This window comes from Plecotus auritus (assembly GCF_963455305.1).
Source record: "Plecotus auritus genome assembly, chromosome: 4".
Classification (NCBI taxonomy): domain Eukaryota; kingdom Metazoa; phylum Chordata; class Mammalia; order Chiroptera; family Vespertilionidae; genus Plecotus; species Plecotus auritus.
In genome coordinates this window covers 154370082-154395895 of record NC_137775.1, presented here as the reverse complement: position 1 = coordinate 154395895, position 25814 = coordinate 154370082, and the positions used below count along the sequence as shown (strand labels likewise).

At 38.7% G+C, this 25814-nt stretch overlaps 1 protein-coding gene across 1 annotated transcript in view; it reads right to left on the bottom strand.

Annotated features, from left to right (window-relative positions):
- Positions 1 to 25814, bottom strand: part of GNAI1 (G protein subunit alpha i1) — an 81615-nt gene that overhangs the window by 28117 nt on the left and 27684 nt on the right. Inside the window, exon 2 of the mRNA XM_080665763.1 lies at positions 56 to 98. Coding sequence (XP_080521889.1) covers positions 56 to 98 — 43 coding nt within the window. The remainder of the gene's footprint in view (positions 1 to 55; positions 99 to 25814) is intronic.

Here is a 25814-nt window from a genome sequence, read left to right as displayed (position 1 = left end):
TGGAAGGGTACATTTTAACATAAAAATACTAATTTAATGTTTTAAATCTACTTACTTCATTTGCTTCACAATTGTACTTTTCCCAGATTCACCAGCACCTAAAAAAGGTAAAATTGTATAGAATAAGGCATTTCTAACTTCATCAGATGTATATCCAACTTCCAAGACACACACTTTGTTTTTCTTTCTCCTTCTGTCTCTTACGGTGGAATTTTATTTTATATCAAAACTATCTTTGTTATTTTCCAAACACATAGATAAGTTCCCAAAAATAAGTCCCATCTGTTTATTACTTCATAATACTTAAATTCAATAAATAAAACTCAACTGAAAAAATGCTTTTATTGTTGTCCACATGTATTCTCCAAAGCATTAAAAATTTCTATCTATAAATTAAGTTTTATTTGAGATTTTGAGCTTCCCATTAAAACATGTTTTAACTGCCAATAATCATAATTTAACCTTTGACTTTTGGGGTGTAGATGGCAGTGATGCCAAGAAGTCACATAAAAGTAATTGTAAAATAGTATACATTAAAATAGCCACGTCTCATGCAACATATGTTCCAACACCATTATCATCGCCAACATGATTTGCTGCACCAGGAGGCAATGGCTTATGCAGGACTGAAAGGTCTCCCCCTGTTTTTCTATCTTCCTTGTCATCCAAGTGACAAGGGATCCTTAGCCTATTCTAAACCTCTCCTTCACTCTCTACTAATGTAGGGTCTTCACACAATTTGAGTCCCTGCCAGTATGCCATCATAACGTGAAAATGTTACTAATGAAATGGCCTTTATAAAGTAGAGCTCTCTTATCCTTCACACTTAACAGTAGCTGCTATTCTTTACATAAATTAGATCAATTATTTGTCAGGCTCATCCTGATTGGCAGATACTGAGAACATCTGTGTATAGAACATAAATAAGATATTGCAATTCTATTGTTTAGCTCTGTGATTTTAAACTGGGTGCCCCAGCACACTGGTGAACTGCAAGAATTTTTAGTCAGAGGCCCGGATCTCTTTCTCCTTAAATTGTCCAAAAAAAAAAAAAAGAAAAAAAAAAAAAGACAACAGCTAACACAATAGCTGTCCAGTATGAATGAATCAAAATTATACCCATTTTTTGTCAGATTGGCAAAAATACATATTTTTTGTTGTGCCGAAGAATTTTAGAAATTAGTTTGTGTGTGCCATGAGATGAAAAGGGCTGAAAATTGCTGGTTTAGCTCCACATTGTCTTTGGCCACAGCTACATATCATGAACATATTTATTGCCATTTGAGACAGGGCTCAGGATTTTCATTATCTGGGCTATATTCCCATTTTTCCTAGCCATTCCTCCAGTGCTTTATGATCCCAGCATTACTGAATACAACTTATAGTTCCAAGAACACCTATTGCTGATCATGCCACAAATCTTCAAACAGTTTCCCTGAACAAAATATGATTTCCTCTACTTCCTCTTGCCACCCTGGTGATCCTCTATCAACCATCACACTTATCTCCATCAACCTTTCCTGACCCACTCCCCATGTGATCCCTGTTGCCTCTGACTTTGCACTTATTTCTATTTGAATTCTCAGCAGCTATCTTGTGTTAGACACACAATCAACCAGAAATGTAGTTGAATTTATTTAAGCTATTTATGACTGATACAATTAGATGGCACATTTCTGGGTTTCCTTCTCTTTACCCCTTCCCCCTCCAGCTACATACACACACAGACACACAGACACACAGACACACAGACACACACACACACACACACACACACACACACACACACACACACACTAAATTATCAGAGGAATCTGAGAACAGGCCATAGTTAAATGTACTATTTGAAATTCTGTGGAGGAAATATTGCTTAAATTTTACTTGTGATTTGATATTCAAATTATTTTTCCAAGATATCAGTACATTAAATAGAAACGCAATAGCTGAATAAAGAATGAGGGCATTCTTCATTGCCAGACAGCTTTGAATCTTTCTGGACATCTGCCAATAAAAATAATTCCAAGATAAACAGCCCATTATTTATTAATTAACAACAGTGTACTTGGTTCTGTGAAAAAGCACAATTGTAAGCATATGGCTCACACATTTCTTTAATGCGAGAGGCCCACCCAAGTGTCACACCTAGGCAGTTCCCCGCAGTGCTATCTTCAAGAAGGCCTTGTGGGTTCCTAGGGCACTGTAAACTGAGTCAGCAGGAGCCATGCTATAATGGAACCATTTAGATCCCAGTATCCATACACAGAAGGGATTCCATAGGCACAGTGAGCTTCACTGAACAGCCAGCCACCCATGGTCCATTCTGTCAGTGAAACAACTCAACAATTCAAACAGCTAGAGAAGGGCTTACTATCTGAGATAGGTTAGTCGGGTCTGAGAGCCACTCAAGAAGAAACATCAGAAATAGTAGAGAACATAATCATTACCAGTCAAACTACATATAACACAGATTAAAAAAAATTAAATCTTAATGAGAAGAGAAACAAAAATTTCCTGGTGTTAGACATTATCTTAAATTCTAATTCACTGCATATCTCTTAAAATAACTGGTGGCATGAGACACTTAGCTTACTTTGCAACAGCATCTAGTCAAAGGCTTGTGGCTCAAAAAAAATGCTGATATCCGTTTAACATTAAAGTAGGGGGATGGCTTTCTTGTTAATTGAATTTCTACTTAATTTCTTGCTAGTCGCAAGTAATCCTCTTTGTGGAATACATGTCCTAGAGGCAGAAGTGCCAAAAAAAAAAAAAAATAGCTTTCAAAGCTTAGCAATTTATGTAACTAGTTTTCAATTCTCACTTCTATGCAGAGCCCTAGTAGGAACATTACAAATGCTACACAGTTATGGTTCCAACATTCTAAATACTGGCATTCTTTCAACCGAGCACAGAGGGAAGAGTTAGTTAAAGGTTGTTCTCAAGTCCACACAGTCATGTTTGAGAAACTGGCAGAAAGCATATGTAAAAACAAAAAACCCCTCAAAGGTAGTGGAGGGGCAGGGAAGAAAGAAAAGGGTAATTTTCCTAACAATACTCTGCTAGGTGGCTATTGCTTTTTATCTAAATCCAGAGGTGGGTTTAAAAGGTTGGGAGCACCCTTCCTTTAAGAAGAAACAAGGACTACATAACGTGTACTGGTCAGGAAAGATCGAAGTGTGTGACCTGCAGTCACTCGGTCAGGCTGGTCAAGGTAACCATGTAAAACCACCTCTGAGAGCAAATACTGAGCACAGCACGTGCACAAAGTGGAGCTCAGCCTCTGATGCTCAGGGACCACGGCGATGGTGGAAGGACAAAGGAGCATCCCCCAGTAACACAGACGGAACTCCTCTGCAAGGGGGGTGGGGGGGGGCGAGGAAGCTATTAGAATGCTAATCTCCTTTTTAGAAATCCTACTTTTTTATGTAGAAAGAACAAATTAAAAATTTTACATTCAATTAAAATTAAATTGCAATTACATCCAAATTATAAATGCATTTGAAGTCACTTCTATTTATCTATTAATCCTGCTACTATAGGATTAATAAAATCAAGGTCCTAATATTTAAGATAGAAGCAAAGAAAGTGAGAGTAAGGGCAAATATAAATTAAAAACAAGAGGCTTAATTATCCCTATTTAAAGAAAAATATTTTCCTCCCCTCCTTTTTCTTAGAGCATTTATTTTAGAAACATTAAAAGTACTTCCTCCTCTTTCAAATGTATGTGTGTGAATATATATACACATACATATATGCCCATATATGTACGTATACTTTTGAAAACTAAATAGGCCTTTCTTAAAAACAGATTTACGGTTCAGAATGTCTTTCACTAGGACCTGGGAGCCATTTCTTTGAAATGTAAACATTAAGAGAGGGGATGGTGCCCCACCTTCCGGTTTACGTGGGAAGGTAGGATCTTAATTTGGGTGGGTACCCCCTCCAAGCTGCAAAACTGTCATAAAGTAATGAGAAGTTTATTTCTCCTCTGGATAAGGCCAATTATCTAACACAGATGGTCTCCCCAGTTAGCAGGTAAAGTTAGGATAAACTATAAGGTGTGGTAAAAGGTGTTGTCAAGCCTCTTATTTAAGGACTAGTTACTGTTTATTTTGAAAACATGTATGCAATCGGTTGCATCACCTTGGATATATAAGGGGATGAGATTCTTTTGTCTCTGAAATCTTTAGTGACTACCTGAGATGCACACCACACTCGGGGTCAATGTGTATTCAATAATAAAAGTGTTTTCTTTCTCTACTACTTTCGTGAAAAGAATTATTGGGTTGGGAGGTTTTGTTTCTATTTCTAATTCCCCAACAGGGGTATGATCTAAAAATATATATTGTTTTAAATTTAAGTATAAGAAGCTCTGAACTTACAGTTAAATGAATATACAGGGTGGGGCAAAAATAGGTTTATAGTTGTGAGTAGGTGAAACAGAGCTTATTCTTGTATTATTTATTATTGTATTTTCCATATAAACAACTGTAAACCTACTTTTGCCCCATCCTGTATTAATTATTTACTAGTCATAAATCATAAATAACTGAGCAAAAAACATGTGAACAAATAAACTTTAGTCTTAGACAAAGCAATGTATGGTTCCTTAAGGAAGGAGAACATTCTCTGCCTGAAATTATTTTCATAAATTCATGTAACTATCATTGGGAGCAAAATTCCTCAGGGTTATAGGATCTATGTAAACTATAAAACAACATTTTTATAAATTTACATGTACATATTTATAAGACATTTCTGACATTCTAGAATGTAACAATAAGCTGATGACTATAAATATCAGAATCTATATCGTCCAAATTCCTCACTCTCTCCAATCTTAATTTCTCATAAAACAACTACCGCCTGAGTCATTTATGCCTGAGATAGGTACCATGCTATCAGACAGAGCAAAAATGGATGCACACTCAAGGCTACTCTAGAAAGACAGGACAAAACAATGAATTGTGGGCTCTTTCCTGGCAGCCCAAAGAAACCACGCACATCAGCTAACTGAACTGAGAAATCAGTGTGTCTGCAAGTCAAGATTCACAAGGTGAGGGTGAGGAAGGATGGAGGCCTGAATGCCACAAGCATATTATTGGAGGTCTACAAGTTTTCTACAATTTTTAATTCATTGTTTTCATTTGTATAATGATAAATAATTTACGAAATTCTGAGTCACTTAAATGAATCCATATGGCTGAACAGAGCCATACAATTTCAGGATCTGAAACTGAAGAGAGCCATACAATTCCTGGCTCTATATTTGAATTGGTGTTTATGGGTGCCTAAGGCACAAAGTACTAGATATTGTACCTTGCTTAGGGCCCCATCCATCCACCAGTCTATCTGGTTTGGGTGTCAATCACTAGACCCCTAATCACCAAGGAAGGGGTCATTAGCTGGCCAATCAGAGTTTGTATGTCATAGGGACTAAAATTCTTTATGCTTATAGATGTTATATAAAGCAACATTTTCCATATACATATATATATATACATACATATATATATATATATATATATATGTATAAAAATATATAAAACTTACAAAATAATCACTTTGGATACAGTGATTTCCCACCCCCACCCACCTCACCCAAAAAATGAGATCTAGGCACCAATCAGGTACCTTCCCTGGCCTTTTGTGTGAAAGGTATCAAGAAAAATCACAGCACTAAAAGGATGATGTATAATGTGGGCTGCAGAAGCCATTTTCCACGATCACATCACGAAATACACCATTTAAGAAAGGAGCCCAAACAGGGAAGCAGCACCAAGACCGAGAGAACCCGAGGATGAGAGCAGCCTGACACACCTGAACCTTTTGATGAAGTCATACTTAGGGAGAGCATTCCAGTTCACCACCCAGAATGGAACCCTTTGGAGCGTTGGAGGGGGCACAGGCATACACCAGGATTGGCTTGGGCAAAGCAGGAAATACATCTCACTCTTCATAAGTGAAGACAATTTCACCCTCATTTCCAAGCTATGAGAGCCAGTTACAAGTTTGCTTTCTGTGACATGGATCCAAAGAGTTTGGACTAACTCTGTGCCAAGTATATTACTTTAATTATCTTGAGCTAATGAGGGAAAAACAAAAGTTAATGATGCATTTGGGCCAAGTGATGGTCAAATGATAATCACTGTAGGCTTTACAAAAGTTATAGAAGTTTAGATAGAGAAAAAAATGTGGAAAATTACTCATTAAAAGCTCACTGTAAAAGAGGTATGCTAAATCCAAAAAAATCATATTGCAAATATAATGTATTGTAGTTAATGTATCACTATCGTATTAAATTAATATTAATTTTACTTTTAAACTTACATATTTTTATATATTTATATATACATGGTGGGGCAAAAGTAGATTTACAGTTGTTTCTATGGAAAACAATACAATAATTAATGAATAATACAATAATTAATGAATAACAATACAAGAATAAACTTTTCCATACTCACAACTGTAAATCTACTTTTGCCCCACCCTGTAAATTTATAAAATTGTTTTGTTTTATAGTTTACATAGATCCTATAAACATGAGGAATTTTTCTCCCAGTGATAGTTACAAGCGTTTATGAAAATAACTTGGAGCCACACAGGCAGAGAATGTTCTCCTTCACTAGGAAACCATATATTGCTTTGTCTAAGACTCAAGTTTATTCTCATCGTTTTTGCTCAGTTATTTATAATTTATGACCAATAAGTAATTAATATATATGCAAACTTCTTCAACTTTTCCTATGTCAACTTACAATTTTCCCTGGGTCTCTCACACTTCTGAACATGTGTGGGCAGAGGCACTGCCTTTTGTTCCCATCATCTTTTCAAGGATGTTTCAATAGAGAACAAACAGTCCTGGAAGACAATGTCTCCTCTCCCTCTGGAGCACAGGGCAGGTCTGTTTACTGTCCAGTATAGTAAAGATAATGTGTCCTCTGGGACAAAGGTCAGGCGGGCTTACTACACATTATGAAAACATACATTGGGGATCCCTCAGTTCAGGGTTCCTCTACTGCAACATTACCCACTGCTTGTATAGCCATCACCTGGGTCTCCTTCTCCTGTCCTTAGGGAATTGGGCTTGGTAAATCACCATAATAAATGCTGATTCTCTAGCAACTGCAAGTGTTGTAATAAAATCCCTTTTGTCTCTGAACCAGAAGTCTCTTAACCTCTGCTAGCAACCATGAAACTGTTACAGGCTAACTTGTTAGCTTGTAAGTAGGGTAAAGCCTCATACACTGAACATGCTGTTCTGCTCAATTTATAATTAATTCCCAAATTTCTGGTGACTAAGGGCACTTCCAGCCATTGTCTCTATACCTGTACCCAATCTTTTTGTTGTTGTTACTCCTCACCCGAGGATATTTTTTCCATTGATTTTTAGAGAAAGTGGAAAGGAGGGAGAAGTAGGAGGAAAGGGCAGACACAGAGAGGGAGGAAGAGGGAGGAAAAGGGGGGAAGATAGAGGAGAGAGAGGAGAGAGAGGAGAGAGAGGAAAGGAGAGGGAGAGAGGGAGGGAGAGGGAGGGAGGGAGGGGGAGAGAGAGAGAGAGAGAGAGAGAGAGAGAGAGAGAGAGAGAGAGAGAGAGAGAGAGAGAGAGACATCTATATGAGAGAGACACATCAATTGGTTGCCCCCCTGCACGTGCCCGAGCGGGGCGGGGACCAAACCTGCAACCCAGGTACGTGCCCTTGACCTGGAATCAAACCCGCAATCCTTCGGTCTACCAGCTGACACTCTAACCACTAAGTAAAACCACTAGTGCTGTACCCAATCTTTTTATTTCTTCCCACAAATGTCAACTCAAATAGGTTTGTCCAATAAATCCAAAGAAAAAGAACAGTGGTTCTCAAAGTATGACCTAAGGATCAACTGTATCAGCAACACTTAAGAAATGTACATTATCAGGCCCCACCCAGAATTCAGTGAATAAGAAACACTGGGAGTGGGCCCAGCAATCTGCGTTTTAACATCCCTCCAGGTATTCTGATGCAAGCCAGAGAATAAGAACCACTGAGGTAGAAGAAAACTCAAATAATCATAGTTACTTAGCTGTTGATTAGCTATAAAAACAATATATTAGTTTTATAAAATAATTTTCCTCTTCTCTCAAAAAAGTGAGACAACTAACATTGTTTTCCATTACTACAAATAGCTTATTAAAAGGCAGCTAGGCCCTAGCAGGTTTGGCTCAGTGGATAGAGCGTCAGCCTGCAGACTGAAGGGTCTTGGATTTGATTCTGGTCAAGAGCACATGCCCAGGTTGCGGGCTCGATCCCCACTGTGGGTGTGTAGGAGGCAGCTGATCAATGATTCTCATCATTGATGTTTCTATCTCTCCCTCTTCCTTCCTCTCTGAAAAAAAAAAAAAAAAAGGCAGCTGGATTCTCATATCTACTTCCCCATTTAATGTGGTGCAATATATTACTTTGGCTGAAGTATATAAAGAAAATCCATTTTCATATAATTATGTAGTTAGGATAAGAAAGACCATATCATTAGCATTTACAGATAACTGTGGATATCCTACACCAAAATTTAAAAAGAATAGTTTAAAGTTTGGTTAAAATGCATTTCTATGAACTTTTCATACTTTGACACTGTAAAATCCGTTGGTCTATTCTGTATTTGGAATGGATCTTTGACCCATGTATGATATGGAAATTAGTTTACTGAGTTATACAGAATTGAATGTTGATGAATTTCAATATACAACGACCCCCTCCCCCCCAAAAAAAAAACACCCTGCTTTTTAATATTACCCGTATTTTCATCAGGGAAGGCCTTAAGTCTTGGGAGATGTCAAGCTCCTAGTGGTAGGAACAAGTTTTTTAAACTTTCCTTCATTTATTCAATTTTTTGTGTGCAAAAGCTCACATTTTATTATTAGCAACAAATACTGCTAGCTGTTTTCCTTGATGTGACAGACTAACTGCCAAATTCACAAGTTCAACTAACCATAATTTATCAGCATTCTTTTAAGTAAATATGGTATTCCAGGAAAAGGGCAACCAGCTCAATTCACAGCGCAATCACACAGCTTTGCCTCAGATAAGCAGCATATTTCGACACAGAGAGGTACTGAGGACGTGCTTCTCATTTGGCCACATGGAATAATAAAGAGTTGTGTACCTAATGATCCAGATTTAATGAAAATAATGACCTTTAGGACTTCATCATTTTTTTTTAATCATAAGTGCATAGAAGCAAAGAATACCATGAGTACTAGAACAATTGGGTGCTACTGACTTTACCCATTATTACTTTGGTACCATTAGAGGGAATAACAGGATAGAAAAGCCAAACATCTTTCTAATATGAACATGGTCTCAGGGCCTCCAGGGTCTATGGGTCACTCCCAGAACAACTGACTTCACATCTTTCTCACCCACTGGACTACAAGCTATGAGAGAAGAGAGCCCTTGATTTTTGTCACCATGATATCCCCAAAGTTTACTCCTGGCACACAGCAGAAGAGCGAGCAATAACTATTTATTCACTGGCCGGAAGACAGAAAGGAAGGAAGGGAGGAAGAGAGGAACAGAGGGCCATGAAGAAAGTATAAGAAAATGTAAGTGAATATTTATATGAACTGTTAGAAGACCATGAGAAATAAGAAAAAGTGCGGTGACTGCCCATAAGACAGGTTCTCTCCTTCTTCTATTATAATACGAGCAGTGCCTGGGAATATGGTAACTAGTGACTGTATTTCTTATCCTCCCTTGCTGCTAACTGTCAGCCACATCACCGCATTTCTCATCAAGCCATGTGTGTGTAAAAAGAAAAAGAGCCTTGGATTATCTATCTCCTGACCCTTCATATGAACTGGGAAATAGGCGTGCCTAAGGTCCTGTTCCATCAGTGCCCGGGGGTGGTGGGACACTGAGAAGGCAGAATGCCCACGCGAGGCAGAGCGCCCAGCACCATGGCATTTTGCCTCAGATGTGTTACATGGGAGATATAAGCAGCTGTCTTCTTTAGGCCACGGTCAGGTTCAGTTTCTTTGACACGGAGCTTGGCTTTATGCTGACATTTTTAAATGTCATCTAGGTTTACATATACAAATATATAAATATATAGATATATAAAGAAAACAAACAAAAACCGCCAAAACCTACATATGTTTTTTTAAAATCACCATAAATAAAGTGAAAGGCAAACTACAGAAGAGGGAAAAATATTAGTAATTAATGAGTGTCAAAGTGTAGACTTCCTTAACTCATCATGAATAACATTAATTGACAAGAAAAATACCAATATTCTGAACAGCAAGACATAAAGGTAATTTACAGAGAAAAGGCAAACATATATAGCATTTTTAAACTGCATATATAAATACAGTTGTTGCTCCATATCCACGGAGGATTGGTTCCAGGACCCCACCTCAGACACCAGAATCCGAGGATGCTTAAGTCTCCTATATAAAATGGCGTAGTATTTCCATATGGCCTATATTTGCACACAGCTGTAGCAGGATGTGCCTGCACATAAATTCATTCACATGGATTCAGCACAGTGCTCAGGGCATACGCGGTAAATTCAAGTGTTGCTCTCTAGAACTTTCTGGAATTTTTTTAAATTTTCAAATATATGATCCACAGTTGGCTGAATTCATCAATGTGAAACCTGCAGATGTTAAAGACTGACTATCCTATATAATAAAGAGCTAATATTTAAATGGTCATCACGCCCTCATGCGCCACACCCGCTGTAACTGCTCAGACACTCAACACTGGGGAGAGAGAGGAATGGGGACCAGCCAGGCAAAAATGAGCTCGCGCGAGAGAGGAATGGGGACCAGCCAGGCACAAATGAGCTCGTGTGGAATGGGGACCAACCAGGCTGCGGTCCGGGAGAGAGACAAGCCACCCACCCCGTGGTCCCAGGCGTCTGTGGCTTGCGGTCTGGGCGAAACCACCTGCCCATGGTCCCCTGCAGCAGCGGTGGGGCCAGGAGAAGCCAGCCTGGGTCCTGGGTGCCTGCGGCCGGTCAAAAGGAGGGAAGCCCAGGTCCCAGATGTGGGGCGAGGCAGAGGAGGTTAGGGGTGATCAGGCCAGCAGGGGAGCAGTTAGGAGCAATCAGGCAGGCAGGCAGAGGTGGTTAGGGGTGATCAGGCAGGCAGAGGTGGTTAGGGGTGACCAGGCAGGCAGGCAGAGGTGGTTAGGGACAATCAGGCAGGCAGGCTGAGGGGCTAAGGGTGATCAGGCAGGCAGAGGGGTTAGGGGTGATCAGGCAGGCAGGCGAGTGGTTAGGAGTCAGTGGTCCCAGATTGCGAGAGGCAGTCGGACATCCCCTGAGAGGTCCCGGACTGGAGAGGGTGCAGGCCGGGCTGAGGGACCCTGTCCCTGTGCACAAATTTCTTGCACCGGGTCTCTAGTATACATATATGCAAAAGAAGCAAATATGAAATATATTGGGGGGAAAAGTGTTTACATCTGAATAATGCCATTTTGTTCCTCAAACATTTCTGTAATTTCCAACTTTTTAAATTCTACGTAAGTTTTATTCAAAATTATACAATTTATTTAGAAACCTTTGGTCAGATCTCTCCCATGATTAAAGTTAAATAAAATCATCTTCTTTAATCTTGTTTGCTTCAACCCATGTTCCCATGTCATTACTCATGCACATAAATCTCATATTCTACTCACAGCAAATTTCTTTTACTCCCCAAAGTTTCATGGTCATTCTTGCCTCATTCCTTCTCCTTACTTTCTCCCAAGTGGAGCCCGTTAACAACATGGGCACTAAAAAGGATCATGCCATGTTTAGGCAGGAGAGCTTCTGGGGTTCAGCTTTCCTAACCAAGGCACCTCCAGTTTTCAGTATAGAAACTGATTTGACAAACACTGGGTCTGCTACTTGGCCCAGTATAGCAAGTGGGATAACCACCAAAGCCATAAGCTTACAGAGACCCAGGTAGTAAGAGATTCCAAAGTCTGCACTTAGAAGCAGCTCAAGCAGGCTGGCTCTAAGCAAGTCAGGAGTTGTAGAACCACAGACATCCACTGTGATGCCAGGAGCACCCGGGTGAGAGCCATCACCTCCAGACCTTAGGAGGCAGGGCACATCAAATCTAAGGCTCTAGACTTTGTCATGGCTACAATGAGTTCAAGTAAGTCATTCTTCCATCCCTTCTACTCTCCCCCTGTCTACTGCACTAATTAGGGAGAACAGCAGTAGGAAAGGATGGCAAATAAAACATTTTTCTCTGAATACTACATAAATGGACTCTTTACATGATGACACTGGACTAAGGCTTTAGCAACATTTTTTTTTTTTTTAATTTAGAACATTTTGTAATTTTCCTACTACCTCAGCAGGTAGGGTCTCAGCAGAAGGTAGATTAATTTTAGGATAAATTAAAATAAAAATAGTGTGAATTAACTCTTGTAATCCTCACGGTTAATACACAAGCGATGGTTTCTCAGCATATTTTGAAAGAGACATGGATATTATTCTTTCCCTATAAAGCATCCCAAATTTTACTTACTATTTCTATCGCCTGCTCTGAGGAATTATCAAACCAAACTTAGATGACCATGTGTTTCACATGTGATGTCAGCTAACGTTACTCTCTCACCACTTTCAATATTTCCCTTCAGTAAGTAACCCAATGCACATACAAGAAATCTCACTTCAACATCAACAATTGATTCTGTGACTTTAAATGAAAGGATGTATAATAAAACCAATTTGACCACTGGCTAATATATATATATATATATATATATATATATATATATATATATATATATATGAGTTAAGTTCCTATAGCATCTCATCAATGTCATAACAAATGACGTTATTTGAGGGCCTGCTGCACTATCACCTCCTTTGTCTACTTTCACCAATTCATATTAAATCAATTCTGTGTGATGCCTTGCTTTTGGCATGTACACACGCACCTTAAAGTTGTAAATAGGATTCTGGTTCAGGCAACAGAAGTGATTTAAACAAGAGAGAATAAATGCCATCTCTCTCACAGAGCAGTCCAAGTGTGAGCAGTTCAGGGCTCAGGGTCAGCGTGATAACAATAGACCCTTTCTCCAAGCCCCTTTGATCTTGTTGCTCTGCCATCTTCATGACGTGGCTTTCAACTCAGGTGAGATATCTATTTGTGATCCCACCTGTCCGTGACGCTTGCAGTCAGTGGGGAAAGGATAAGTCGGGAAGTGGAGGAATGTGCTTGCCCTTCAAGGGTACACCCCAAAAGGTGTGACCATCATTTCCACTCATATCCCCATGACCAGAATCTAGCCTCCTGGCCTCACTTGGCTACCAGTAAAGCTCGCAAATATAGTCACCAGCTGCGCAGTTACGTGTCCAGAAAATAGATGTCAAGGGACACTGGGGTATAACCAGAAGTCACAGCCTATTTTCTTTCCCTTGCTGTCTATTCCACCTTTACGTTTAAAGTTTTTTTTTAAATAAATTATGCCAGTCAACAGAGACAAAATAAGAGTTGCTCTGTGTTTTGTTATTTCCTTCCTTCCTTCCTTCCTTCCTTCCTTCCTTCCTTCCCTCCCTCCCTCCCTCCCTCCCTCCCTCCCAAAACTAAGTTGGATGCCTTAGAAAAACTCAATAAAGCAATCTGCTAAATGAGGCTATGGAATTAGATAAGTGTGAGACATTGTTTAGAGAGAGGGAAATTTTTAACATTTGGAAGAATCCTTCATTCATAATTCATTTACAGGTTTCTTTAAATTCTCTCTTGAAAAAAAGAGAAACGGGAAACAAAGGACCCATTTTGAACATGCAAAAAGGGCAACTATGAACTGGTGAGTCAAACTAAAAAAATAAAAGGCCATAATCCTATATCAAAAGATTGCTGAATAAAAGTATAGTTATGTATGACAGATAAATTCTGATGCCATCAGTACAGAGGAAACTTCCCCCTCCACGTGAGTATCTTCAAAACATATTCAATCTCCCAATTTTTATACTCCTTCCAAAACTATTTTCCAAAATGCTTAAATGTGTCAACTCTTTATTGCAAACTTTTTAGCATGGCATTCCAAGGATTCTAGGATTTGGACCCAAATGCCTTTTATCTCTTTTACATATCTGCAACCACTCTCTAGCCACATATGTCTTCAAAATTATCTATCAAACCCATACAGCCAGAATTCTAGCATTTTTGTGTCAACAATTATGTTAGACAATCAGATCAAAGTTAAGTGCGGCATGGGTTCTGATTCTGGGAAGCAGTAGCCAAAAATATGAGGAGACAGTCAAGGAAATGAACAATCACAGCATTTTTTTTTCTTTCATACAAAAAATATGTATGAAGTAGCCACTGTATGGTAAGCACAACACTACACATTGAGGACGAGTGAATGGGAGTAAGAGCTGTGCTTCCTGGTCTCGTGAGAGGGAGGAATAGGTGGCAGGAGAGACTTCAGATTGGGTGGTAAGAAAGTAATTAATACATGCAAGATCTGCTACTTAAAATAGCAACACCTGCTACTACTGTATCTTTAAAAATGTCCAAGAACTACAGCCCTATTATACTTTCGATTGGTCCACTAACATCTGAAATCCCTCTTGAATCACTCTTCTAGGAAGGACACTGACCAATGGGATCATGTCCAGAAAGGTGGCATCGAGGACTGTTAACTACCATACTTTGTTTGAAGAAAGGCTGAGGGAGGGAGGAATGTTAATGAAAGAAAAGACTAAGAGAAAAAAAGGATGTCTAATAAGTAGCTGAAGAGTCCTCACAGGGGAAGACAGGTTATACTGTGTGACGCTCAAGGTTGAATTAAGATCAATAACAATTACACAGAAGCAAATGTGGCTCAAGTAAGGGGAAAAAATCTGTTAATAATATGATGCCAACATCTATAAAACATTATCATCTGTCAATAGGATGTTATTCCTCCAGTCCTCAATTGTAGCAGGCATTCGGTTCATTTTACATCAATATATTAGTTAAAAAGAAATGGGGCAAATCCCAATTTCCCATAGTTAACATTTTGTTAAAGTTAGATCTCATGTTAGGTGTTGTGACAAATAATAAATGGTGGGGGGGTGTGAAGGAAGGGAGGGAAAAAAGGAAGGGAGAGAGGAAATGGAGCAATTACAGAACTCTGGATTATGCTACTAAAAATCATTAAATGCATTTGTACTATCCTCATGCATACAGTTGTGTTAAACAATAATAAAAAACTACATTGAATTCATACATTCTGCCCATAGGCAGTTTCTGCAGAGGGTCAAAGTCCCATGGAGACCAATGCAAAGACAGGCCTTCAATGTTGTTCTCATCAGCTCTGTTCATCAAAGAAGAGTGAGTCCAAAAATGATAAATAATGGGGCAGCTTTATCTAATACAGAAGTCCAAAGAGTTCATACTCGCAGATAGGTGGTGTTATGAGACAATAATATATTTCTACTACTTTAGTGGGATTCTAGAACCAGTGAAATATTCCCTCAGGAGAAACTGAGAGCCTGTAGGTCTTCTGACCTACAAGAGTGGAAAGCTTCTCGGCCATTATAGCCTTCCTAAAAGAGCCCAGAGAGCAACTGCTGTGGCATGTGGATGGGAAGGCCATCCCAAGTGCCAGGTACAGGACGTGGTATCTTCCCAACACTGTCATCTCTCAGGTCACGACTCCTGCTCCCTATTTTAAATCCAGGACTATTTTAAAGAGAAAAAATATTATTTTTAAATTCGGACAGATCGTGAAAATAAAAATTTTAAAAACCAGGCAAAGAACTATGAAGATAATGAGAAAACTATTATTTAAAATATTTAAAATAGGTAAGATGAAACCAACAAACTACAGATAAGATAGAACAGCAACAAATAAGGATAGAACAGCAACAATAAAGAAACAAAAATAGAGCACGAGAACTGGCAAGAGCGGAAATACACAAGCCTATAAACATAAAAAAATAGTAAATCTCACTAATTATTTTTTTAAAAAGCAATAAAACAGTTTCAGCCAAACCAGTATGGTAAATTGTCAGAGGGGTGTGGGAGTGTGAGTACACTGGCATGCTGTTACTGAGAGTAGAACTGTTACAGCCTCTCAGAGGGCAACAGAAGATACACTTCAAAAGCCTTGAACAATACCTTAAATCCAAAAGCTATGATTTTTAAAGAGATCTGTCCTAAAACATTTATGCATTTAACAATACAAAAAACAAATTATGATATTGCCATATGAATACACTTTAAATGAACATTAAAACTGTGATGACTCTGTAGAAAATGTACAGCATACATTATGTGGGTGGAAAAAAGCAGGCTAGAAAAGCGTACGGACAGATTACATCCTATATAATAAAAGGCTAATATGCAAATTAACTGAACAGCAGAATGACCGGTTGCTATGACGCGCACTGGGGGCAGAGCTGCCTCCTGGTGGTCAGTGTGATCGCACAGGGGGAGCGCCGCTCAGTCAGAAACTGGGCTCATGGCTGCCGAGCACGGCGGTAGTGGCAGGAGCCTCTCCTGCCTCCGCGGCAGCGCTAAGGATGTCCGACTGTCAGACATCCCCCGAAGGCTCCCGAACTGTGAGAGGGTGCAGGCCTCCCGAACTGTGAGAGGGTGCAGGCCAGGCTGAGGGACACCCCCCTCCCCGCCCCGAGTGCATGAATTTTGTGCACTGGGCATCTAGTATGAATATACACATATACAATCAACCAGTATCTGGAAAAATATATACCAAATTGTTACGAGTAGGATTATGAGTGTTTTTCATTTTCTAATTATACATATTTTTGATAAATTATTTTTATAATAATCAAATATTTTATAATAAAAATAATCTTACAATGGAAACCAAGTAAATAAAATGTCAAGTGGGCAAGTGCAAAAAGAGATAAGCTATATGATGATTAAAAAATAAGAAAGATTTAAAAGAGGAAAAAGCTAAAATAATTGCAAAATATCATAAAAAATAAAATGTACACATATTTAAGAATGCTGTAAAAGACAAATTAGAAAATAAATATTTTAAAAAGAAAAAACTAGTAAATTAGATATCCACATGCAAAAGAAAGACGTTGGACCCATACCTTATACCATATATAGAACAAAAAGATAGATACAGAGGCAGTAAAGCATCAAACAGACTGTCAAATTACAGCGGGAAGGTTAGGGAGAGGTGGGGGAAATAAGAGATCAACTGAAGGACTTATATGCATGCATATAAGAGTAACCAACGGATGCAAAACATTGGGGGGTGAGGGCATGTATGGGAGTGGGGTGGGGGGGGCAATGGTAAGATATGTACACATATAATACCTTAATAAAAAAAATCTTAAAAAAATTAACTCAAAATGCATCAAAGGCCTAAACATAAGGGATAAAGCTATGAAAAAGAAAACACAGGGGGAAGCACTTGGCAGCAGGCTGCAGCCTAGATGGAGGCTATGTGTCCTTGCTCCCAGCCAGGGAACGGATTAACAGCTAAACGATAGCGCAATCAACTAGGAAAACCAAGTGAAGTGTAGCTGATTGGAAATACTGTATCTGGGGAGCACTGAAGAAGCCACGGGAGGCTGGTAAGTGGAGCGCAGTAGAGGAAAGGGAGAACACCCCTGGAGCAGGTGAGGCCGCTTAGAGGCCCGAGGGCTATCCCAGTCCAAATCTCTCTCCCTCTGGGAGTGTGGGTCCTCATCCCCACACAGGGATCCCAAACCGAGAGCAGCAGAGACAGGAAGAAGAGCCCAGGTGGCATCAGGCAGAGGGAACCAGTGGGATTCTGTCTGTCTGGGAAGCTCAGACCACATCTTTCCAGCGTAGGGGCACTCCTGTGAAGTTTGTTTTGGTCTCCAACTGCTGGAGAGGCTGTGCTGCTGTGTTTGGGTCCAGAGGAGGAGTCTGCGGGCTGCACCCAGCAGTGACTTTGAGGGACCCTCTATTTTCTTGAAAGATACTGTGCAGAGCCCAGTCAGTGACTAAACTGTTTGGCCTGAGGAAAGAGGAAAGGCTGCACCTACACTGAGTGCACAGCTGGAACCTCCTCTCCCACCTGTGGAGCCGCCTGGCCTGCCTCTTCCTGCAGGGTTGGCAGCATGGGGAGTGGAGCAGGTCTGGGATTTCTGGCTCCCAATGCAGAGTTCAGAGCTTGAGTGGAGCTGGGAATTTCGGCCCCCACTTTGCCGAGACCCACTGTATGGAGAGATCAGAGTCCTGTGCAGGGCTGACTTTCCACCCCTTCCTGCTTGGCTTGGTGGCACAGGACACTGATGCCATGCACAGCTGGCATTTTTAACTGAATCCCCCTAGGAGGCCTCTGTTGGGGAAACAAGCAGGCGAGTGCTGAGCTCTGTGACTGCACTGTGGGGAGGCTAAACTGAGCTTCCTGCGACTTTCACCAGGCAGCCCCAGGTAGGAGGAGTAGAGTCTCTTCCCCTCTCCTGAAGGCTGCAGGCACCCCCATTCCCCTAACAAGAGACCGTTTGATCATTCTTGTAAGTCCCAGATTACCCTGCTGGGTGCAGTTCTGTTGAGGATGCTAGAGCAGCTCAGAGCGGGACATTCAAAGTGTGAGGCCCTCAGAGGCTATTGTCTGGGACTGGGAAGAAGTACTTAGCCTCCTGCTGCAAGCAACATCCTCAACTGGAGATTTTTGATCTATCCTCCTGAGCCCAGGGCGACTGACCCTGCTCCAGCAGAGGAGACTGTGGGTTGTACCCAACCTCAACCTGCAGCAAGCCCCCATAAGGGGAGACAAAGAAACAGGCCCCAAATGAAAGAACAGGAGGGATCTCCATAAAAAAAAGCAAAATGAAATGGAGGAAGGCAATTTATCAGATAGAGTTCAAAGTAATGGTTATAAGGATGCTCAAGGAACTTAGTGAGAACAGCAGCAGCATGAAGAAGGATACAGAAATCATGAAAAATAATCAGTCCGGAGTGAAGAATGCTATATCTGAACTACAGAATACACTGGAAAGAAGAGCCCATAGGCCTGACAAAGCAAAGGACTGAATCAATAAATTGGAAGACAAGATAGAAAAAAAAAATCACTCAGAGCAGCAAAAAGAAAATAATAAAAAGCAGGAGGAGCCCTAGCTGGTTTGGCTCAGTGGATAGAGCGTCAGACCCCGGCCTGAGGGGTCTGGGTTCGTTTCCAGTCAAGGGCACATGCCTGGGTTGTGGGCTCCATCCCCAGCAGGGGGTGTGCAGGAGGCAGCCGATTCATGATTCTCTCTCATCGTGATGTTTCTCTCTCTCTCTCCCTCTCTCTTCATGTCTCTCTGAAATCAATAAAAATATTTAAAAATAAATAAATAAATAAATAAATAAATAAATAGCAGGAGGACTGTTTAAGGGGACTCTGGGACAACATGAATCATAACAACATTGGCATCATAGAAAAGAAGAAAAGTGAGCAAGGGATAAAGAACCTGTTTCAAGAAATAATGACAGAAAACCTCCCTAGCCTGATGAAGGAAAACGTTACATGAGTTCAGGAAGCACAGAGAGTCCCAATCAAAGACACAAAGAGACCCACACAAATACACATCATAATTACAATGACCAAGATTAAAGACAAAGAGAGAATCTTAAAGGCAGCAAGAGAGAAATAGTTATCTGAAAGGGAGTTCCCATAAGGCTGTCAGCTGATTTCTCAACAGAAAGACTTGATGCCAGAAGAGATTGGCATGAAGTATTCAAAGTACAGAAAAGCAAGAACCTGCAACCAAAACTGCTCTATCCTGCAAGGGTTTCATTTCATAGCAAAGGCAAAATAAAGAGCTTCCCAGACAAAAGAAGACTAAAGGAGTTCATTATCATCAAACCAGCATTGCAAGAAATGCTAAAGGGATTGCTTTAAGAAGAAGAAATAGGGAGAGAGAGAGGAACATAAGCATAAAGGGAAAAAGGGCAATAAACAAGTACCTATCAATAACAATCTTTTTTTAAATATATTTTTATTGACTTTAGAGAGGAAGTGAGAGGGAGAGAGTGATAGAAACATCAATGGTGAGAGAGTCATTGATTGGCTGCCTCCTGCACACCCCCTACTGGGGATCAAGCCTGCAACATGGGCATGTGCCCTGACTGGGAATCGAACCCATGACCTCTTGGTTCATAGATTGATGCTCAACCACTGAGCCACACCGGCTGAACCCTATCAATAACAATCTTAAATGTAAATGGATTAAATGCTCCAATCAAAAGTCATAGGCTAGCCAGATGGATAAGAAAATATGACCCATATATATGCTGTCTACCAGAGATGCATCTCAGAACAAAATATACAAACAGGCTGAAAGTGAAAAAATGGAAAGAAAATATTCCATGCAAATGGAAACTAAAAACAAGCTGGAATAGCAATACTTATTTATATCTGACAAAACAGACTTCAAAATAAAGGCCATAACAAGCAAAGAAGGTCACTACATAATAACAGAAGAATTGATCCAACAAGAGGATATAACCCTTATAAACATATGCACCCAACATAGGAGCACCCAAATACATTTAAAAAACGTGTGGTGGACTTTAAGGGAGAGATTGACAGCAATATAGTCACAGTAGGGGACTTTAATATCCCACTATCATCAATGCATAGATCTTCCAGACAAAAAATTAACAAGGAAATGGCAACCTTAAATGAAACACTAGACCAGATGGATTTAACTGATATTTACAGAAGATTTCATCCCAAAGCAGCAGAATATACATTCTTCTCAAGTGTGCATGGAACAGTCTCAAAGACAGACCACATGTTAGGACACAAAATAAGTCTTTACAAATTCAAGACAATTAAAATGATATCACACATCTTTTCAGATCACAATGACATGAAACTAAAAATTAAACATGACAAAAGAAGCTCAAAAATATTCAGACACATGGAAGCTAAAAAGCATGTTATTAAACAATAAATGGGTTACCAAGGAAATCAAGGAAGCAATCAAAAGTTACCCAGAAACAAATGAAAATGAACACACAACCCAAAATCTATGGGACACAGGGGAAGCAGTCCTGAGAGGTAAGTTTACAGCATTACAGACCTACCTCAAGAAGCAAGAATAATCTCTAGTAAACAATCTAACCCTACAACCAAAAGAATTAGAAAGAGTACAGAGTAAGCAGAAGGAAGAAAATAATAAATACCAGAGTGAAAATAAATGACATCAAGTCTAAAAAAAAACCAATATGATAGATCAATGAAACCAAGAGTTGGTCTTCGAAAAGATGAACTGGATTGACGAACCTTCAGCTACACTCACCAAGAAACAAAGAGAAAGGACCAATATAAATAAAATCAGAAATGAAAGAGGCGAAGTAACAACTGATATCACAGAAATGCAAATGATTATAAGAAAATACTAAGAACAACTGTATGCCAACAAATTAGACAACCTGGGAAAAATAGACAAATTCCTAGAAACATATAATCTTCCAAAAGTGAATCAGGGAGAAGCAAAACACCTTAATAGACCAAGAAAAATGAATGAAATAGAAGCAGTAATAAAAAAGAAACTTCCCACAAACAAAAGTCATGGACCAATGGCTTAACAGGAAAATTTTACCAAGCATTCAAGGAAGAACTAACACCTATCCTCCTCGAACTATTCCAAAAAATTCAAGAGAAGGGAAGAGTTCCAAGCTCTTTTTACGAGACCAGCATTATCCTAATACCAAAACCAGATAAAGACACAATAAAGAAAATAAGTTATAGGCCATTACCCCTGATGAACATAGATGTTAAAATCCTAAAGAAGATATTAGCAAACAGGATCCAGCAAAATATTTTAAAAAATGATACACAATGATCAAGTGGGATTTATTCTGGGGATGCAAGATTGGTAAAATATTTGTAAATCAATAAATGTGATCCATCACATAAACAAAAGATAAAAATCACATGATCATATCAATAGATGAAGAAAGCATTCAATCTAGCACCCACTTATGATAAAAACTCTCAGCAAAGTGGGAATAGAAGGATCATACCTCAACATAATAAAGGCCATATATGAAAAACCTACAGCCAACATCATACCCAATGGCGTTTCCCTTAAGATCGGGCACAAGACAGGGATGTCCGCTTTTAGCACTCTTAGTCAACCTAGTACTAGAAGTTCTAGCCACAGCAATCAGATAAAAAGAAGAAATAAAAGACATCCAAATTGGAAAGAAATAAAACTGTCATTATTTGTAAATGACATGATACTTTATAGAGAGAACCCTATAAGACTCCACCAAAAAATTTACTAGATCTAATAAATGAATTCCACAAAGCTGCAGGATATGAAATCAATATCCAGAAATCAATGGCATTTTCTATACACCAATAATGAACTATCAGAAAGAGAAACTAAGAAAACAATCCCATTTACTACTGCAACAAAAACAAAATAAGGTACCTAGGAATAAATTTAGCTAAGGAGATAAAAGACCTGTACTCAGAAAATGATAGGACATTGAAAAAAGAAATTAAGGAGCATATAAATAAGTGGTAGCATATACTGTGTTCATTGATAGGGAAAAATTAACATTATTAAAATGTCCATATTACCAAAAGCAATCTATAGACTCAACAAAATTCCTATTAAAATACCAATGGCATATTTCACAGATCTAGAACAAATACTCCAAAACTTTATATGGAACCAAAAAAAAAACAAAACAAAACAAAAAAAAAACACCCCAAATAGCCTCAACAATCTTGAGAAAAAAAGAACAAAGTTGAAGGGATCAAAATACGAATATCAAATTATATTTCAAGGCCATTATAATCAAAACAGCCTGGTATTGCATAAAAACATGCATATAGACCAATGGAACAGAACAGAGAGGCCAGAACACAACCCATGCTTTTATGGACCATTAGTATTTGACAAAGGAGGCAAGAGCATACAATGAAGTAAAAATAGTCCCTCAATAAATGGTGTTGGGAAAATTGGACAGATGTACATGCAAAAGAAAATGAAACTAGACCATCAATTTACACCATACATAAGAATAAGCTCAAAATGGATAAAAGATTTAAATGTAAGTCATGAAATCATAAAAATTCTGCAAGAAAACATAAGCAGTAAAATCTCAGACATCTCTCGCAGAAATATTTTTGCCTATACGTCTCTAAGAGCAAGGGAAACTCAGGAAAATATAAACAAACGGGACTACAGCAAGCTGAAAATCTGCTGCACAGCAAAAGAAACTATCCTCAAAATGAAAACAGAGCCCACTGTTTGGGAGAAGATATTTGCCAACGATATATCCAATAAAGAGTTAATTTCAAAATTATACAAAGAACTTATACAACTCAACCTCAGGAAGACAAACAATCCTACTAAAAATTGGCAAAGGACTTGAATAGACACTTCTTCAAAGAGGACATACACATGGCCAACAGACATATGAAAAAATGCTCAAGGTCACTAATCATCAGAGGAATACAAATTAAAACTACTGTGAGGTATCACTTTATACCTGTCAGAATGGCTACTATCAATTAAAAAAAAAACAAGTGCTGGTGAAGATGTGAAGAAAAGGGAACCCTAGTGCACTGGTGGTGGGAATGCAGACTGGTGCAGCTACCACTGTGGAAATAGTATGGAGTTTCCTCAAAATATTAAAAATGGAACTGTCTTTTGACCCAGTGATATCACTTCTGGGACTATATCCTAAGAATCCTGAAACACCAATCAGAAAGAATATATGCACTCCTATGTTCATAGCAGAGTTATTTACAATATCCAAGATCTGGAAACAGCCCAAGTGCCCATCAGCAGATGAGTGTATAAAAAAGCTGTGGTACATTTATAGTCTGGAATACTTCATGGCTGTAAAAAACAAGGAGCTCTTACCCTTTGCACCATCCTGGATGGACCTGGAAATTTTTATGCTAAGTGAAATATGCCAGTCAGAGAAAGACAAATACCATATGATCTCACTAATATGTGGAATCTAATGAACAAAATAAACTGACAAACAAAATGGAACTAAAAGCATAGAACCAAGGCACAGACTGGTGGGTGCTGGAAGGGAGTGGGAGGGGGAGGGGTGACTAGATAAAGAAGGTGAAGGGAATCGGTGAAGAACATATATGCATATCGCATGGACACGAACAATAGCGTGGTGAAGACCAAGGGAGGGGTGAGTAGGGGTAGGTGGAGGTCGGCAAAGGGGGAGGAAATAGGGGACACCTGCAATACTGTCAACATTTAAAAATTTTTTAATTAAAAAAAGAAAAGCTTTGTGGCATTGATTTGGCAATGGTTTCTTGTATATGACACAAAAAGCAGAAGCAACAACAAAAAAAGCTTAATGGGACTTCATCAAAATTTAAAATTTGTGTATTAAAAGACATGAAAAAGGAAATGAAAGGCAACCCATAGAATGGAGAAAATATTTTACAATTATGTACCTGATAAGACATTAATATCCAGACTGTATGTAGAATTCCTACAACTCAACAACAAATAACCCAATTAAAATTGGACAAAGGACTTGAATAGACATTTCTCAAAAGAATATATACAAATGACCAATAAGCACCTGAAAACATGCTGAACATCAGTAATTAGTGAAATGCAAATCAAACTTCCATGAGTTACCACCTCTCACCCTTTAAGATGGCTACTATGAACGAACGAACACACACACACACACACACACACACACACACTAACAATTGCTGGGAAAGGTGTGGAAAAATTGATACCCTGTGCACTGTTACAAGAATGTGAAATGGTACAGCCCCTATGGAAAACAGAATAGCAGTTTAAAATTTTTAAAAATAGAATTTTTTATTCTAAAAAATTAAATAAAATAATAGAATTACCATATGATCCAGCAATTCCACTTCTGGGTATATACCCAAAGGGATCATTTCAAAAATACATTTTGTGGAATGTGCAAACAGCTGACTAAAGGAACTGAACGCAAAGCGTCAAAGAGATATTTATACAGCCATGTTCATAGCAGCATTATTAACAGTAGCCAAAAGAGGGAAACAACTGAAAAGTATATCAATGGGTGAATGGATAAACAAACTGGTTTATACATACAATGGAATATTATTTAGCCTTAAAAAGGAAGGAAATTCTGATACATGCAATAATATGAATGAATCTTGAAGACGAACTGACGAACAAAATGGAACCAGAAGCATGCTAAGCAAAATAAGCCAGACCCAAAAGACAAATATTGTATCATTCCACTGATATGGGGTATACAGAATAGTAAAGTTCACAGAGACAGAAAGTAGCAGGGGCTGGAAGTAAGGAGTTATTGTTTAATGGTACAGAGTTATAGTTTGGGAAGATATGAAATTACCAATGATAGATAGTGGTGATGGTTGAACAACAATGTGAATGTATTTAATGCCACTGAATTATATACTTAAAATTGGTTAAAATGGTGAATTCTATGTTTTGTATATTTTATCACCAGTCAAAGGGAATGACACTGTTCAAACGGTGCAGAAACTGTTATGGAGATATTTTACATATTTAATTTAATAGTTTGATTATACCAATAATTTATTTTATTTCCAAATCAGAAAAAAATAGGTATGAAATTCTCAAATAGCATTTGTTCTTCTGGGATAGATAATATGACCTGCTTAACAGTACTCTAGTTTTCAAAAAGTACTATAGTGAAAAATACCTGCAGTTATAGAATAATTTATCTAAAAGAACTAACTAGTAATGAAATATTTGAAAGAGAAAGTAAAAATAAATACATGGCATATTCAATTTCACAATAAACAGCAAAAAAAAAACCTCTGTCAAAACAAAGTAAACTAAAAAATGATTGCCATTAAGAATAATTTATCAAGTATCTGCTGCCATTAAAATTACTGAAATATTATATGAAG